Source organism: Rissa tridactyla, chromosome 8 (genome assembly GCF_028500815.1).
Source record: "Rissa tridactyla isolate bRisTri1 chromosome 8, bRisTri1.patW.cur.20221130, whole genome shotgun sequence".
Lineage (NCBI taxonomy): Eukaryota > Metazoa > Chordata > Aves > Charadriiformes > Laridae > Rissa > Rissa tridactyla.
In genome coordinates, this window is record NC_071473.1 from 24,498,410 (window position 1) to 24,513,406 (window position 14,997).

A 14,997-nucleotide genomic window follows, 5' to 3' on the forward strand; every position below is an offset into this window, starting at 1 on the left:
ATGCTGCGGGTAACTTCGGGAGGGGGGGAGCGCGGCTGCAGAGACGGGCATGCCAGAAACACCACAACCCAAAGGAAACCTTTATTGGGGACTCTGCGGGCACTGAACAGAACATGGCATTTCTTACATCTTCCTCCTGCGCTGGGGCCCCAACATGACCGGGAAGCCCCCAAAAACGCAGCTCCGATACCACTAGCTATATACATATACATACATCCACGAGCAGGGATGGGTACGCAGCAGGGTTACAGATGGGACCAAGTCCCAGGGCAAGAGGTGCTCAGCGTGGAGGGCTGTGACGCCCCACTCTAAGCACCGCGGGTGGAAGGGGTGAGCGCTGAAGCATGGGACAGGCGAAGCCCAAGCCAGCAGCTGCTGCTGCGATGGCAAGCAAGGGCAGGTGGAGGGCATGCGACCACCACAGCAGCCCAAACCCACTAACTGTGTAGCACCAGGCACTCCAGACCTCTGTCCACCCCAGCTCTTGGAGTCACGGGGACAGGGTCTGCTCCAGCCCTCTGGCATGACACAGCTCGGAAGCGAGCAGGCTGTTCCAGGGCTGGGGACGTTTCTCCCTGCCCTGCCTGGGGCTCACGCGACGGGCAGGGCCTGCTGGGCCTTCACCTGGTGAGAGAACACACATGGCACTAAGGGGGAGCACTGCCAGGGCAGGCCTGTGCCAGGGACTGATGTGCCATGGGGACAAGGACACAAAGGCTGGGGACAGCCAAGGGAAATGGGTCCCTATGTCCTCCTACACACACGCTGCACCCAACTGGCCCCTCAGCACCCCTGTCAGCCACCACTCTGCTGCCGTCTGTGCCTGTCCCCAGGGCATCAGGGCTCACCAGGGCAGGGGCACCCAACCCTATTCTGTGCTGGCTACCAGGGCAAACTCACCTCCAGGTTTGTCCTGGCCTTGCGCAGCACGTTGTGGGTCCTGGTCACTGCGAGAGAGAGAGATGGGGGTTGGTGAGGTCCCTGTGCCATGGAGCCACTCCAGGCACATGGGTACCAGGCCAGCTTGGCCGTGCCACCCCGCAGCAGGATGCCACCCAGGCCACATACGCTGGCTCACAATGAACTGCTCCATGCTGTCCTTGAGCTGGGCTGTGCTGCGCAGCCGCTCAGCCGTGCTCTGCAGAGCATCCTCCCTCTCGGAGAGCTGGGCCCGCAGCGCCGCAATCTCGCCCTGTAGCGCCTGCTCCTGGGACGAAATGAGAAGGCTGAGCAGGATGAGCCGAGCATCCAGCCCCAGCGCCCTGCCAGCCCCCGGCCCACTGCCTACCTTGCCCTGGTGCTGGGCAGGGCTGACGGGCAGCACGGTGCTCCAGAAGGCAGCAAGGAGGGACGCGCACTCCTCCAGGACGCGGTGCAGGGTGCTGGCGCTGCCCCAGAGGTGGCCCGCGCCCGTCCACACCAGGGCCTGTGGGAGAAGGGTGCGGGAGCGGGTGCTGCCGGGGCACCTGCATCCCGCTGTTCCCAGGGACCCACCGTGCCCACCCCAACATGGCAGGATAGTGCCGGCAACAGCCCCCAGGGTAGAGGCTACCTGCCGCTTGCCAGCCCTGCAAGCCTTGGGGCTGATACTGGGCTCAGGAGCCAGTTTATGCATGGTCCACAGAGGGTCTGGCCCCCGGCCACCTCCGGTCCTGTCCTGCCCACACTTTACCTCCTTTCCCGGGAGCGGGCAGTTAGGCAGCCCCAGTGCTGGGCGCGTGAGACACATCAGCTCGCAGGCCAGCGTCTTCCCCTCCAGGATGTGCTGCTCCAGGGCCCGGTAAGTGTCCAGGTGGCCAACAACATGAGCCCCTGTCAGTCCCTCGCTCTTCCTCACCAGTGGGTCTGTCCCCCGTGGCTCTGTGGAACAAGCAGGGCTAGGTGAGGACCAGTCCCTGCTCCCCCTGTGGCCCTCCCCGTCCCATCCCGGGTGCTTGGCTCTGCCCTGGGCTCTCCATCCTTGCTCAGCACGGAGCAAACTCAACCACGAGTTTGTCAGGTCACAGCAGCCCCTGAGGTATGCATGTGGGGCAGGCTCTAGTACCCACCCTTCATCTGCCGGGCCACCGAAGTGTCAGAGGGCGGCGGGGAGAAGAGGGGAGCTGCCGAACTCGTGCCAACATCCCGCACCGGAGGAGACGGGAAGCAGCCTGGAACAAGAAGTGTCTGAGCCCCTGCGGATGGCTGTGGCTCTGTGCCTGGGGCTGCTGGGGTCCTGCCCCCCGCTTTCTGCCTGCCAACAGGGCCACCATGTTCCTCCTGCTGCCACGACAGGAGAGGTGGTTGGGACAACCCAAGGGTTGCAGAGGGGCCAGGCACACCAAGAGGAGGAGCTGGGGGCGCTGGGCGCGGGTCCCATACCTGCACGGATCTCGGCAGGGGGGCGAGGAAGGCTCTCGTAGACATGCAGTTCTGCGCGCAGGGTCTTCAGGAGCAGGCGGTGCTCCTCACACTGCTGCTGCAGGAGCGTCACCGTGTGCTGCAGCCTGCAGAGGGGGTACACGTGGGTCCGGTGCCAGCCATGGCACTCAGCCCTGCTGGCCCCAAAGCCACAATGCCCCAAAACCTTACCTGTTGTTGTCCTCCTGCAGAGAGCGCCGCTCGTCCCGGAGCTGCCGGACACTCTCTTGGCGTTCGGTGAGCTCCTCTGCCAGCCTCCGCTGCTCCCCACGCCTCTGGCCCAGCTCTGCTTCAGCCTCCCGTGTCCGGGAGCAGGCAGCCAGGAGCGCCTCCTGCACCCGCGCCAGCTCTGGGGACAGAGAGCACGGAGGTGTCGCTGCCATCCCACTCAGCCAGTGCCCTCTGAGACTCAGACATGGGATGCTGGTAGCCCTAACCTTGGGAGAGGTGGTCACGCTGGAGCCGCAGGGTCCGGTTGTCCTCGCGCAGAGCCTGGTTCTCCCCGCTCAGCTGCAGCCCCGGCTCTGAAGTCTGGGCATAGACATCGCTGGGCAACCCTGCAAAGGGGGACTGGCGCTGAATCTCTCTCCCCAACACCCCTCCGTGCACAGGGAGAGCGCTTCCCCATGCAATGGGGCATGCAAAGCCTGGACACCCACCCCCTCACCCCCGGCAGCCCTGGCCCCAGTGCAGCACTGTACCGCTGGGTTTGCCCGTGGAGGCCAGGCGGCGTTCCAGCTGCTCCCGGAGCCGGTCGTTGGTGCAGATGGATTCCTCCAGGCGCTGGCGCAGGCTGCGGATCTCCACCAAGTGTTCCTCCAGCAGGTCTGCCCCTACCACGGCCGAGGAGACGGCTCAGGGCAGGGATGGATGTGCAACCTGCCTCCCGCTGTCCCCACTACCCTGCCCCATACCAGACCCATGTCCCGGAGCCATTCTGGTGCCGGGTCTCCTCCCTGTTCCCCTACAGCCAGTCAGGATTGCTCCCATGGTCTGCAACACGGACCTTACCTGTTAGCTTCTGGCTGGAGGGGTACCCCGATGGCAGGGCCCCATAAAGCGGCTGGCCAGGAGGGGGTGCGTCCCAGAGGGTGCGGGTCTCGGTGGCCCCAGGGATGTCACCCAGGTTCTGCAGGGCACCATGCCGGCAGAGCGATGCGGGGGCTTTGCTGCCCTCTCTGAAGGGCCCCAGTGGTGCTGAGGGCTTTGCTGGTGCCACGGGCAGCGTCACACCTGCATGCACAGGGCAAAGCGGTGAGGAGGAGGAGGAGGGCAATGAGCAGGGAGGAAGAATGGGTGTAACACGGTCCTGCCATGTGCTTTTTGCCTCCTTCTTGCTCTGCCCAACAGTACAGCCCAGTGTCCCCCCATGGTGATGCCCCATCATTGACCTCGTGACCCGATCAAACCCATTCTGGGCTCACCCAGGGCTTGCTAATTATGTGAGATGAGTTGGAGGGTCTCAGCCCCACTCCTACACAACAACTGAGCAAACCAGCCCTTTCCCAGAGGCCCCTGGGATGTGCCAGTGCCCGCACCAAGGGCTGGTGCTGCCTCAGGCTGTGTCCCTCCCACATGCTATGTCCTCTCTACACGAGAGCCACGTGTCCCCATCATGCCCCAGCCAGACTGATGGGACCCAACCTTGAAGGAGTAGCCCCAGGAAGCAGGAGAAGGGCCAGGGCAGGACAGGCAGGTCAGAGAGGGTGGGGGGGCCATGCAGCACGGCACGGCGTGCAGGGCAGGCAGGACCGACCCCATGCCTGAGAAACGTGCTCACTTTCTCCCAGCTGCCTCCGGAGCACCTGTAGTTCCTGCTGTGCCTCGGCCAGGGAGCAGACGCGGGTCCCGCAGCAGCCCAGGAGCGAGGGGGCTGTGGGGGGCGGGGGGCCAGCAGGTAAGAAGGGGGGCAGCCCGGGGACCAAGGCAGGCAGGGTGGCAGTAACAGGTTTGGACAAGGAGTCAAAGTGAAGGCCTAGAGACAGGAGAGAGAGAGAGATGTCAGGGCAGCTCTGGCTCAGCCTGGCAGGGACCCCTCTTCCCTGGGGGCACTGGGGACCCTGGCACATCCCCATCAGCCAAGTCCGCAGGTGCTGCAGGCTGGGACACCCCATGTGAGGCCAGTCCCAGCTTTGCAGGGCTGTGGAACCATGGCAGGACTCCCCAAGACACCCCCCTGCAGCCCTGGGTGCTGTGTGTGCGCACACAGAGAGCTGGCACTGGGACATGGTGCCACATGGGCAGCCCCTGCCTGACGGGCACCTACTGCTGCAGGGACCCACGGGATACAGAGGGGCTGCATGTCCCTGTCCCGCGGCGGTGGCCCCCCAGGCACCTGTGAGTCGGGCGGGCTCCTCGTGGCACTGGCTGCACTCGCTGGCCGCATCCCCGTCAGAGCAGGGCTCCAGCCCCTCGGAGACGAAGGAGGTACTGGTGGCAGAGCGGGACGACTCGGAGGGCGGGCGGCTGCTGCCTGGGGACTCACAGCGCTCCTGCAGCTTCGCCTCCAGGCTCTCGATCACCTTCTCCTTCTCCTGGAGCTCCCGGCTGAGCCTGTGGAGGTGGCCCATCACTGGAGCCAGCAGGGCAGGGTGACCCCCTCCACCCCTTCCCCATTGTGCTGTGCATGCTCCAGCGTGACACCTCACGCGCCACATCCCACCCATGCTGCAAGGCTGCCTGGAGCCATGGGGCGCCCAGCCCAAGCCTGGGGCTCCCCATCCCCAGAGGAGAGGCAACCACACAGCATCCACCTGGAGCAGAGACCCTGGGACCACCTCAGACCCTCACCCCAAGAGCAATGATAGCCCCTGGGCTGCCCACGCAGAGCAGGTCCCCCAAGCCCTCTCTGGGAACCAGTACCTCAATGCCAGGAGTTCATGGCTGGTTTTATCCTCCCCATCTTGTCGATCTCCTGAAAAACCAAGCCAGAGAGGAGCCAGTCAGTGTCTCCATGGCCCAGGCTGCCTGGCCCCAAACAGAGCCACAGCAGGACAACCCAGCTCAGAGCAGGTAGCCCAAGTGGCACAAGGTATCCAAATGTCCCCAGCCCTTCACAGAACCCATCAAAGCATCCCTTCCCATCCCGCTGTACCCCACAATATCCAGTCCCCATGCCCACCCCGCTCCCAAAGGTACTTACTGGTGCCCAGCTTGTCGCTGAGCCTCTCAGCCAGCTGCCTGCCTTGGGCCAGCTGCTCCCGGAAGCCCTGGCCCAGGTAGTAGTCGATGTCAGTGCCGCGGAGGAGGTCCTCAAAGGACCGCAGAGCATCGCGCAGGTGCTGGACCAGGCTGCGGCTCACCCCACGGCCCTCCCGCAGTGTCTGCCGCAGGTGGGAGAGCTCCCGAGCCTGCGCTTGGATCAGCGAGTCGTACTTCCTAGGAGGGATCAGCAAGTGGGGGATCCGTGGGGCTGCCAGACACACCCCCAGAGAGGACGGCAGGGTTAAACACCCCTGGCTGCGGGGAAAGCATGCAACAAGCAGCCACCACCTTTGGGCAACCCCTGGAAACCTCCCAGTAGCCCCCTGTCTCGTCCCAGTACCCACAGCCATACCCCGGCCAAGTGGCAGATTGGAGCTCCTTAGGCAAAACGCCTCCAGGCTTGGCTGCAGGCAGCTGTGCCTCAAGGAGGGCGACGCGGTGCACCAGGTGCTGCAGGTCACGGTGTGCCCGCAGGGCAGGTGGGCAGAGGGTGCCGTGGCCGTCTGACTGCCAGCCCTCGTCCTCGTCAGTGAGGCTGTGGGCTGGGGAGGCTAGGGCCACGGGACCCGGCGGGGGCCGCTCGGCACCCGAGGTGTAGCCACTGGTGACGGAGATGGAGCGGGCACGGCGCTGCAGGCTCTGGATCACCTTGTTGGCATTGAGCAGCTGCGCCTTGAGGTCCTGGATGTGCTGGTGCAGGGCCCCCACATCTGCCTGTGCCATGGCTTTCCGGGCAGCCTTGCCCACCTTGGGCATCCCTGGCCGGCATGGGGACCCCAGCTCCTCGCCCAGGCTGGGCTCACTGAATACATCTGGCTCCTCGCACTCTGTGGAGGGAACAGGGCACAGTGTCGCTTTTCCATGCCAGGTGGGCAAGGCACAGGGATTCACGGAGCCTCTGGCTGTCCTTACCGGGGCTGGTGGTCTCATCCCGGTCCACCTCAGTCTCGCTTCGCCCACACGTCTCATAGCCCAGGTCCTGGAAGTCCACCTGCACTTGCTTGCTGAGCTGCTGGGCATGGGGTTCACCTGCCAGGCAGCCTCATCAGCTCAGGGTCCTCCTCTGGGCAGGATTCACCTCCCCTGCCCCACGTACAGCACCATACGCAGGGCACACTAGGCTCAAAACAGACACCACCACCCCCAATCCCACCCAGGGTTTTAACTCACGGAGCAGGATGTGGTACTTCTCCAGTTGCTCAGCTTGTGCCCGCACTGTGGCTTCCGAGACGGCGAGCTTGTCCTGCAGCTCCTGGCACTGCCTGTGGCCCTGCACCATCTGGGAGTGCAGCTCTGCGCCCAGCCCCGGCCAGCCCCCACTGGGGACCATGCCCTCCACCTGCCAGAGGGGACACGGGTTGTGAGCTCCCCACCTCCATCGCTGTCAACATCCCAGTCCCCTGTGCCCAGGGCACTTACGTGGCTCCCGTCCCCTCCACCTGAGGTGCCAGGGCAGGGTCTTTTGGGCACATCATCCTGGGATCGTGCCTCCAGCGCTGGACGTTTGGTGGGCACAGCTCCTCTCTCTGCCGGGACCCCCTGGCCATCCCCGCTGCCACCAAGGGTGCTGCGGCTCTTCCTCTGCAGCCTGCGGGGCTCGGGGGCCGGGGGGCTGCCCAACCCAGCCTCCTCCTGCTCCCCACTCTCCAGCAGCGACGTGGCTTCGCCTATCCGCTCCTTCAGTTCCGCATTCTCCAGGCACAGGCTCAGCATCGCCTTCCTAGGGGCACACGACGCCGTGAAGGGAAAGCAGTGGCTGGGATACGGGATGCCACCTGGAGCTGCTGCCACCCACCAGCTCCCACGTCCCAGGGCTCTTGCCTGATGTGGGAGACAGAGGAGAAGCCGGCTTCCTCCAGCTGCGCCTTCAGTTCCCGCAGCTCTTCTTCTGCCCGCAGCTCCCGCTCCGGCACGGTGGGTGCCGTGCTCCCTATCAGGGTCCTTTCAGTGCCCCTGCTTTCCTTAGGAGGCCGGGGGCTGCTCTAGAGGGACAAAGACAGGGTGATGGGGACGTTCCCGAGGGGGCTAGGACACGGCATGGCAGCGGCGCAGTGCCCAACTCTGCTGTGCCTGTTCCCGGTGCTTTGCTGCCCTGACTCACGTGCTGGGTTGCCGCGCCGTGGGCTGCCTCCTCCTTGATGCTGTGGGTGAAGTTGGTGCTGGCATTCTCAGCCTCTGTGCCCGTGGCCTGACCTAGGGGACGGGACAGCACAGCACAACAAGGCACTCAAAGCAGTGGCAATGGCAGCACTACCTCTGCCTCCTCCTCCCTGGCGATGCCTGTAGGCAGCCCCGGGGCAGGTGCCCGCTCTCATACATACCCGGTGCTGGGGCAGTCCCAGCAGAACTGAGGTCTCCCCTCTGTCCCTGTGCCCTGCCACCCCCTCTACGCATGCTGGAGCTCCAGTCCAGCACCCTGTGGCCCTGCACCATGGGAGGGGACAGCCCCAGCTGCCCGCAGCCCCAGGGATGGCACCCACTCCATCCCCATCTCTGCCTTCACACCACCTTGTGCTTGCTGCCCCCACGCATCCGTGCCACCCGTCCTGCAGCCACTTCACAAGCCACAGCCAGCAGCGGGTGCTCTGTCAGGGAGCCTCGCTGGGGCTGCCCCGACCTAGCAGGGGTGTGGGGCTGCACCCCACATCACCACCTGCCGGGGCAGGGGCAGCTCCGGGATAGCACCACCAGCCACCCTGCCCACATCGCCCAAGCCCTGCCATCATACATGGCACTGGGCTCTTGGCAAGCCCAGCGCTGGCCTCGCAGAGCAGCAGCAGAGCTAAAGGGACACTTGCATCCCATACCGCAGTGCGTGGGGGGCTGGGACCCACCCTGCCCCACAGAGCTGAGCTGGGGGCACGCTTTTCTGCTCGCGCACAGCTCTGCTCCTGACCCCATGGTGCAGAGCCCTGGGCGAGGGTTTGCACCCCTTGTCTGGGCAGCTTTCCTCCCGCCCAGCTGCAGGGTCCCTGCTCAGGCTTGGGACATGGGTGTATCCCCAATCCCTCTTCTCCCCAGGGAGAGGGGAGCTTGGTCAGGGCCCAAGACTGCCCCCCAGCGCGGTGCAGGACCAGGTTTCGCAGATGCCTGTGCCCCACAGGAGAAGCAGCTGCTTTGCCTGCAGCTAAACCCATCACCATCAGGTCTGGAGCGCCCAGGCAAGGCTGAACGCAGAGCAAGGGAACACAAAGAAATCCCGGCAGGACAGAGGGCAAACATCACGGGTGGAGGAGAAGCCAGCAGGGAAGCATTTGCTCCTGGCAGGGAGAGCCGAGGACCAGCCAGGAGCACACCTTGCAGCAGGGCAGGCATTGCACAGCACGCTGTGGCACGCTCAGGAGACCCGCTCATCACAAAACTGACAGGAGGTTGCAAAAATCAGGGGCGCCTCACTGCCCTGTTCACCGAAGCAACCGTACCTCAGGGAGCAAGGACAGTCATCGCAGAAAAGCGCTATTTTGGGAGTAAAAAAAAAAAGCTTAGAGGCAGGTGGAAGTGGCAGCAGCACCCCAGTGAAGCACCAGCTCCCGTGGGTGGCACTCAGCATAGCCAAAGCACAGCCCTGTGACCCCTGGGGACAGAGCCTGCCGGGTGACAAACCATCCAGGGCTACAGCTCAACGCCTGCAGGCCCCGAAGGGTGAGGGGATGCAGACCCTCAGGTGCAGGTTTTGCTGGGGGCGGGGTGCGGTGTTGAGGGCCATGGGCACATGGGTCTCGGGCTGAGTGGCCATGGCTGAGAGGCCGGGGCAGGGTGGCTCCCAGCCAGCACAGCTGCTCTGGGCACGTGGGAGAACCACTTCTCGTGCCAGGACACCGCACCTCGCTTCTTGCCATCACCCACTGCTCCACGCGGCTTCCAGCGTTCCAGGAGTGGGACAGAAAAAGGGAGTGCAAATCTCAAGGAAAAACAAAACAATACAAAACACCAAACCCAGATGAGGAAGCTGGTGCTGGGGGAGCAGAAGAATGCGCATATAGGTCAGCCTCTGCCCAAGCTGCTGTTCTCCAAGTGCTTGAACCCTCCCTCGCAGCAGGAGCACACCAGCGTGCAAATTCAAAGCGACAGGGGCTGCTCGGCTCTCTGTGTATTACCGGCAAAGGAGACAAGATATGCAACCCCAGCACTATTTCTCACAGACTCCTCTGCCTTTCACACCTAGCCTGAAGGCAAAGAAAATTGGTTGCATGGCTTGAAAATGGCACACGGCTCACAGGCACAGGACCCCCAGGTGCATTGGCTGCCCTGGAAGTCTTCACACTGCTGGTAACAAGGGAAGGGAAGCAGAGGTCCCCGGGGGAATAAGAGAGGGGAAGGAGAGACCTCCACAAAGAGCTACAAGACAGCACAAAGCACTGCACAGTTCGACAGAGGGTGCTCTTGGGCATGGGATGCTCAGGCTGGTCCTTCTGCAGGGCAGAAGAGGGCACAGACAGGGCTACCAGAGATGAAAGGAAGCCCCAAAGAACAGGGGAAAAGTTGGGTTCCCTCAGGTTAGGATAATGCTCCCCAATGGGGCGCTTTACAGCTGTGATGCTAACAGAGGCTAGGGACAGATCTGCAGCAAGACACATGCACAAGAAGAGATGGGAGCTGCCGGAACACCAGCCAAGGCTTCCCTCAGTCCCAAGGAGCCTGTGCTGGGTCCTGGGCTCCGTGGTATCCAAGCGACCAGGGAGCCAGACAGGCATCAGAGCCAGGATGGAGGAGGGAAGGTGGAAAGGACACGGACACAAAGGCTCCTACAAAGTGAGAGGCAGAAGGAGAAAGAGAAGATGGTGCTACGGAGAGAAGTGAGAAGAAGGGAATGAGATTAAACACAAGAAAGGAAAAGCTAACCAAGTACCAGAGCTGCCCAGCAGCCACCAGCTGTGTCCCTTCAGGCTGCATGAGAACTATTGAACTCACCACGCAGCTAGGCACGGACCCAGAGGAGCAGTGCTGACCTACTGCGTGTGAAGGGAGAGCTGTGCTGCCTCCTATCCCTCTCTGAGGCAGGGAAGAGAAGACCTCAGCGCAGGTGCAAGGCATGGGATAGGTGGTGCCACGTGATGCGGTCACAAGGAGATGTGCAGCAGAGCAGTCACAGGTCCACGTGGCGCAGCCCAGCGAGACAGAGCTCTTCTGCTCTACCCGCTCCAGTTTCAGATGCTCAGAGGTACAAAGTTTGCTCCTGACACCTTGGGAAGTGACTGAGTATGAGGCAGCTGATCCATAGACCGCTGCGCAGGGGAAGTGCTGGTCATCAGCGAGCTGTTGCTATTGTTTTTCAGCTCTCACACTAGCCCCAACACTCCCAGAGGAGGTGAAAGATGCCCTAGAAAAGGTATGCAGTGGTGCCAGGCGGGACTGGCCATAGCAAAGCAGAAATAGGCCCCTGCCCGTCACGCACGTGGAGCCCGAGTGTGAGATGTGCACATACAAGTGACAGAACAGACCCAGCCCAGACCCTGGGAGTAGGGACAGGTCTCAGTCACCCCAAATCATGTGTCAAAAAGAGGAGGAAGCTCTCCCCTGAAGGCACTCGCAAGCCAGGCTGAGACAACTTAAAATTAGTGGGGGCGGGGGGGAGGAAGTCAGTAAAATCATCGATACTGGAATAGGATTTGATTTAAGCATAAAGTTAATTGCAGTTCTACACTCAGACTTGTGTAAGAGCCCTAGGCAAGTGCCAACAGGTCTTGCAACCCTTCTCAAATCCTCTGGCTCTGGAACCCACTTTTCCATATACACCTTCTCCTTTTGGGCCAGCCACCATCAACCCAAGCGGGGGATGTCACTGGGTAAAAAAAAAAAAAAAAAAAAAAAAAAAAAAAAAAGAAAATGGTGAGGGAATACAAAAAAAAAAAAAAAACTCACACTCATGCACTTGGGAGATGATAGAGGACATTTGCTGTTTCCTTCAGAGAAAGGGAATCTTTATTTGGCCCACGGGGATGGGAGGAGAAGGGAGATGGAGGGAAATCAACTAAAATGGAATGATTTGAATGTGCAAATACATCAGTAGCCACCAGGGTGGGTCAGACAGGAACATACACAAGACACAGGTGGATTGCACTGATCGCCGTTTCCAAAGCAGCTCAAAAAACAAAAACAAATGAAAAAAAGCCCCACACCAGTTCTATCGTACCATTACTAAGTACCAAAGCAACCCTCCCAGAGTCAGTGAGATAGGCTGGCTCAGTTAGTGAACCATTTCCGTGGCAGGCGGGCGAGCGCCAGTGCTCAGAAGGCATGCTGGGGTAGGACTCTCACACGCTCCTGTTCCCCACCTCCTATGGCGCCCTGTGTCTCCAGCCTGCTCAAACGCTCCAAGCTTCTTCCAAGAGCTTCTTCCAGCTGTCCCCGGAGCTCGTGGACCCCCTCCAGCTCCACCTGCAGAGTGCGGTCTCTCGCAGCACTAAGCGGACACGTCGCGCAAAAGGGAAGAGGGTTAGACAGGCTGCAGCAAGCGCATACCAAATTGGCCCCTCCATCCAGGACTGTCACTTAACTCCAGACACAGGCCCTGAACACTCCCCAGGCAGCTTGGTCACCTTCTGCCTCACCTCTAAAACTCCCCAGAGCACAGCCATCCCCAAAAAAGGTTCCAGCCCATGGTAGGGGACTCCTAGTAACAGCTGTTCTTCAGTACTTACCCAAGCACTCCACTTATGTGCTCTCTTGCTATCAGGTAGCTCAAATATCCCAGAGACTGCAGCCCCATGAAGGGCAGGAGATTAGTGTGGAGGACAGAGAATGCAGGCCATACTGTGCCGCAGGACAACTGCCTGGATAAGCACCTACATAGATCTTTATCAACCCAACAGTTGGTTGGGAACTTGACAGCAGCCTCTGAAAGGTGGCCAAGTATGGGTGGGAAACTGAGCCGGGAAGGGATAAGCCAGGGAACAGAGAAGGAAATCCCAGGGCCTGAACAAGAGGTGGCAATAGGGAGAGTTTACAGCATTTAAAGCTGGCCACTGCAGCCTTTTCAAGGGAAGAAGGCAGCCTAAAGCTTGGACTCCAAAAGCCACATTTGTCCGATTCTTTGCTCAGACTTCCTCTTTCCCATTGAGGGCTCTCAGACTTGCAAAATGATCACTGGTCTAGGTGGTCCACCCACGCTTGCCCCAGCAGCGGGGCAGGGCAGCATGGAGCCAAGGCAGCCTCGCTTACCTGTCTGGGTGCGTGTGAAACTTTACCAGGCTGCCGTAGAGCTGCCTCTCTGCCTGGAGAGCTTCATTTAACCGATTCCTTTCGGCCACCAGCCCTTCCAGCATCAGTAACAACTGGTTGGAAGGAACAAACAAGATACAACACTTAGAGACAGAAATCAAAAGGTGGCACCTGGCTACCTCAGAGAAACAGGGGCTTGCCCTTCCTCTCTTGCTTGTGTCCAAGTGGTTAAGTTGACCACTGTCACCCCTGGACTCCCCAGAAGACTGCCCTTGAGACAAGTGCTAAAGGGAACCCATCCCCTCATCTGTATTACCCCCATCATACACAGCCAGCTCCCAAGAACAAGCGCATCCCAGCACATCCAAAGGTTGGAAAAAAAAAAACTGAGCACCAGCAGAAATATAAACACATCCAAGCTTGCCCCACATGGCACACTACCTGCTGCCTTCTGTTTCCAGTAGTCTCTTGTCCTCGTGACTCTGCTATGGCCACTTTCTCCCGAAGAACCAGAACTTCTTGTGTAAGCCTTTCCATGGCTGGAATTTCTTCGGGATCCACCAGCTGCATCTGCAGATCCTGAAAACCAACAGCAGGAGGGCTCAGTAACAAGGACAGCTGGACCTTCGTAATCCTCCCCAGGGCACAACTGCCAAAAGTTTCCAGTGTTTGGAAAGACCCAGATCTCCTAGGAAAGTAATGTCAAAGCAGCCAGAGTGTATTAAGCACAGACAACAGCCTGGAGCAAGAACTGAGAAGGGACACAGCGCACTCTGTTTAAAGGACTTGAAGAAGGGTGTTTGGTACACATGGAGATAAAAGCCAAATAACGAGTCTCTGGGGGTTTGGGACCTTTGCTTTCTGGACAAAGTAACACAGGGGGCTGCAGGCAAACCAGCAGTTATACCATCCATGGACAGACAGCCACATTACTCTGAGGATGTGGGGAAAGAAGGGACTCCTCTGCAGTCTTCCCAGGCAGAAAGTTCCAGCACAGCGTGTTATCTCACCTTGATGAGGTCCTCTTTGATTTGGATCGTCCTGGTCAAGGACTCAATATCTGAGGCCTGCACCTGCAGCTCTTCCTCCTGCGTGGCCACGACAGACTGAAGAGCAGCAAGCTCCCGCTAAGGAGGGAAGAGAAGTCCATGAAAGACTTCAGAAAGCCAAAACCCCACTGCAAGCTGCTGCGCCATTTCTCTCACTAGGGGTACCCTCACGATAGGGGGGTCCAAAACTTCCAGTGAGGGGCAGCCCAGTGGTCTCCTGTAAGCAAGGGAGATCAGCACAGCCTCCATCCCAAGCTTACCCTGCTTTCCCTTTCCTTCTTCACCATTAGCTCCAGCTCCTCTTTGGCATTAACAAGATCCTTCTCCAGTTCTGCTGCTGACATCGTAACTGCCAAGACAGTTTGGTTACTGCAGGGTTATTGTGTGCCAGCTCCGACCCCAGGACCAGACAGAATCCCTCTTTGGCAAACAGGTCCACAACGCTTGCGCTCCCCATCACGCTGCCTCTTAGTGAACACTCTTCTTCCCTCCTTAATCCTTAAACAGCAGTCCAAAGCAACACAACATCCCAGGCCCACTGTCCCACCCCTGGCAAAGTTCACACATCCCGGCCCCAAGGCAAAACCCAACACAGTTGCACTTGTCCCAAACCAGTCTGAACCATAAAGTCAAAACCCCTTCACTGAACAGCATCAGCTCTTCAGTGAAAGCCGACACCAATCTTTCTCTTCCCCATACTCCCACCCCTGAACCATCACCCAAAGGAGAGGCAAAGCTTTATTTCAAACCACTCATTCTTGCTCAAAGCTTCTACTCTCTATTTCGTATAACCATGTTTTTCCCACAGCAGAAAGCTCTGGTCCTGTTTGGGGACCTTAAAAGAAGCTGTCACCACACTCACCTCCCTCTGTCCTGCAGCTGCTGTCCCCCTGCAGGGGTCCGGCAATGGCTGTAGCTCCACAAGCTCTTTGCAGCATTTCCTGAAAACACAAAAGCCTCCAGGTTTGCACCTTTATGGTGAACCTCGCGCTCACAGCTTCCCCAGAGCTCCAGGATTGCAGCAAAGCTGCTGGCTGCTTTGTTGATGCCTCTGAAATGTGAGAAACCAGGGATGGGGATCTAGCCAGGTCACGGGGACAAATGAATTGCACCCAATCTAGAAGCTAAGTGTGTGGGCAAGAGGGCTCTGGCCTTGTTTTATTTGGCACTAGGAGGGTGCTAG

The 14,997-nt window shown here is 60.1% G+C and overlaps 1 protein-coding gene across 5 annotated transcripts in view; it reads right to left on the reverse strand.

Moving 5' to 3' along the window:
* Nucleotides 1–65: 65 nt before the first annotated feature.
* The window catches only part of LOC128913542 (myomegalin), a 30,643-nt gene continuing 15,711 nt past the window's right edge, over nucleotides 66–14,997 (reverse strand). For 2 of the 5 annotated variants that reach the window (XM_054211312.1, XM_054211308.1), the window contains 27 exons: nucleotides 14,677–14,755; nucleotides 14,075–14,163; nucleotides 13,776–13,892; nucleotides 13,207–13,344; nucleotides 12,766–12,878; nucleotides 11,880–12,007; nucleotides 11,327–11,386; nucleotides 7,706–7,797; nucleotides 7,426–7,586; nucleotides 7,024–7,324; nucleotides 6,775–6,943; nucleotides 6,517–6,633; nucleotides 5,957–6,431; nucleotides 5,543–5,778; nucleotides 5,263–5,314; nucleotides 4,736–4,953; nucleotides 4,181–4,375; nucleotides 3,412–3,633; nucleotides 3,102–3,233; nucleotides 2,838–2,957; nucleotides 2,572–2,749; nucleotides 2,362–2,486; nucleotides 2,049–2,150; nucleotides 1,289–1,860; nucleotides 1,069–1,207; nucleotides 901–947; nucleotides 66–624 (listed from right to left, as the gene is read on the reverse strand). In XM_054211312.1, coding sequence (XP_054067287.1) covers nucleotides 592–624; nucleotides 901–947; nucleotides 1,069–1,207; nucleotides 1,289–1,860; nucleotides 2,049–2,150; nucleotides 2,362–2,486; nucleotides 2,572–2,749; nucleotides 2,838–2,957; nucleotides 3,102–3,233; nucleotides 3,412–3,633; nucleotides 4,181–4,375; nucleotides 4,736–4,953; nucleotides 5,263–5,314; nucleotides 5,543–5,778; nucleotides 5,957–6,431; nucleotides 6,517–6,633; nucleotides 6,775–6,943; nucleotides 7,024–7,324; nucleotides 7,426–7,586; nucleotides 7,706–7,797; nucleotides 11,327–11,386; nucleotides 11,880–12,007; nucleotides 12,766–12,878; nucleotides 13,207–13,344; nucleotides 13,776–13,892; nucleotides 14,075–14,163; nucleotides 14,677–14,755 — 4,410 coding nt within the window. In that variant the 3' untranslated portion in view covers nucleotides 66–591. The remainder of the gene's footprint in view (nucleotides 625–900; nucleotides 948–1,068; nucleotides 1,208–1,288; nucleotides 1,861–2,048; nucleotides 2,151–2,361; nucleotides 2,487–2,571; nucleotides 2,750–2,837; nucleotides 2,958–3,101; nucleotides 3,234–3,411; nucleotides 3,634–4,180; nucleotides 4,376–4,735; nucleotides 4,954–5,262; nucleotides 5,315–5,542; nucleotides 5,779–5,956; nucleotides 6,432–6,516; nucleotides 6,634–6,774; nucleotides 6,944–7,023; nucleotides 7,325–7,425; nucleotides 7,587–7,705; nucleotides 7,798–11,326; nucleotides 11,387–11,879; nucleotides 12,008–12,765; nucleotides 12,879–13,206; nucleotides 13,345–13,775; nucleotides 13,893–14,074; nucleotides 14,164–14,676; nucleotides 14,756–14,997) is intronic. The other 3 variants (XM_054211310.1, XM_054211311.1, XM_054211309.1) reach the window with 3 other exon arrangements.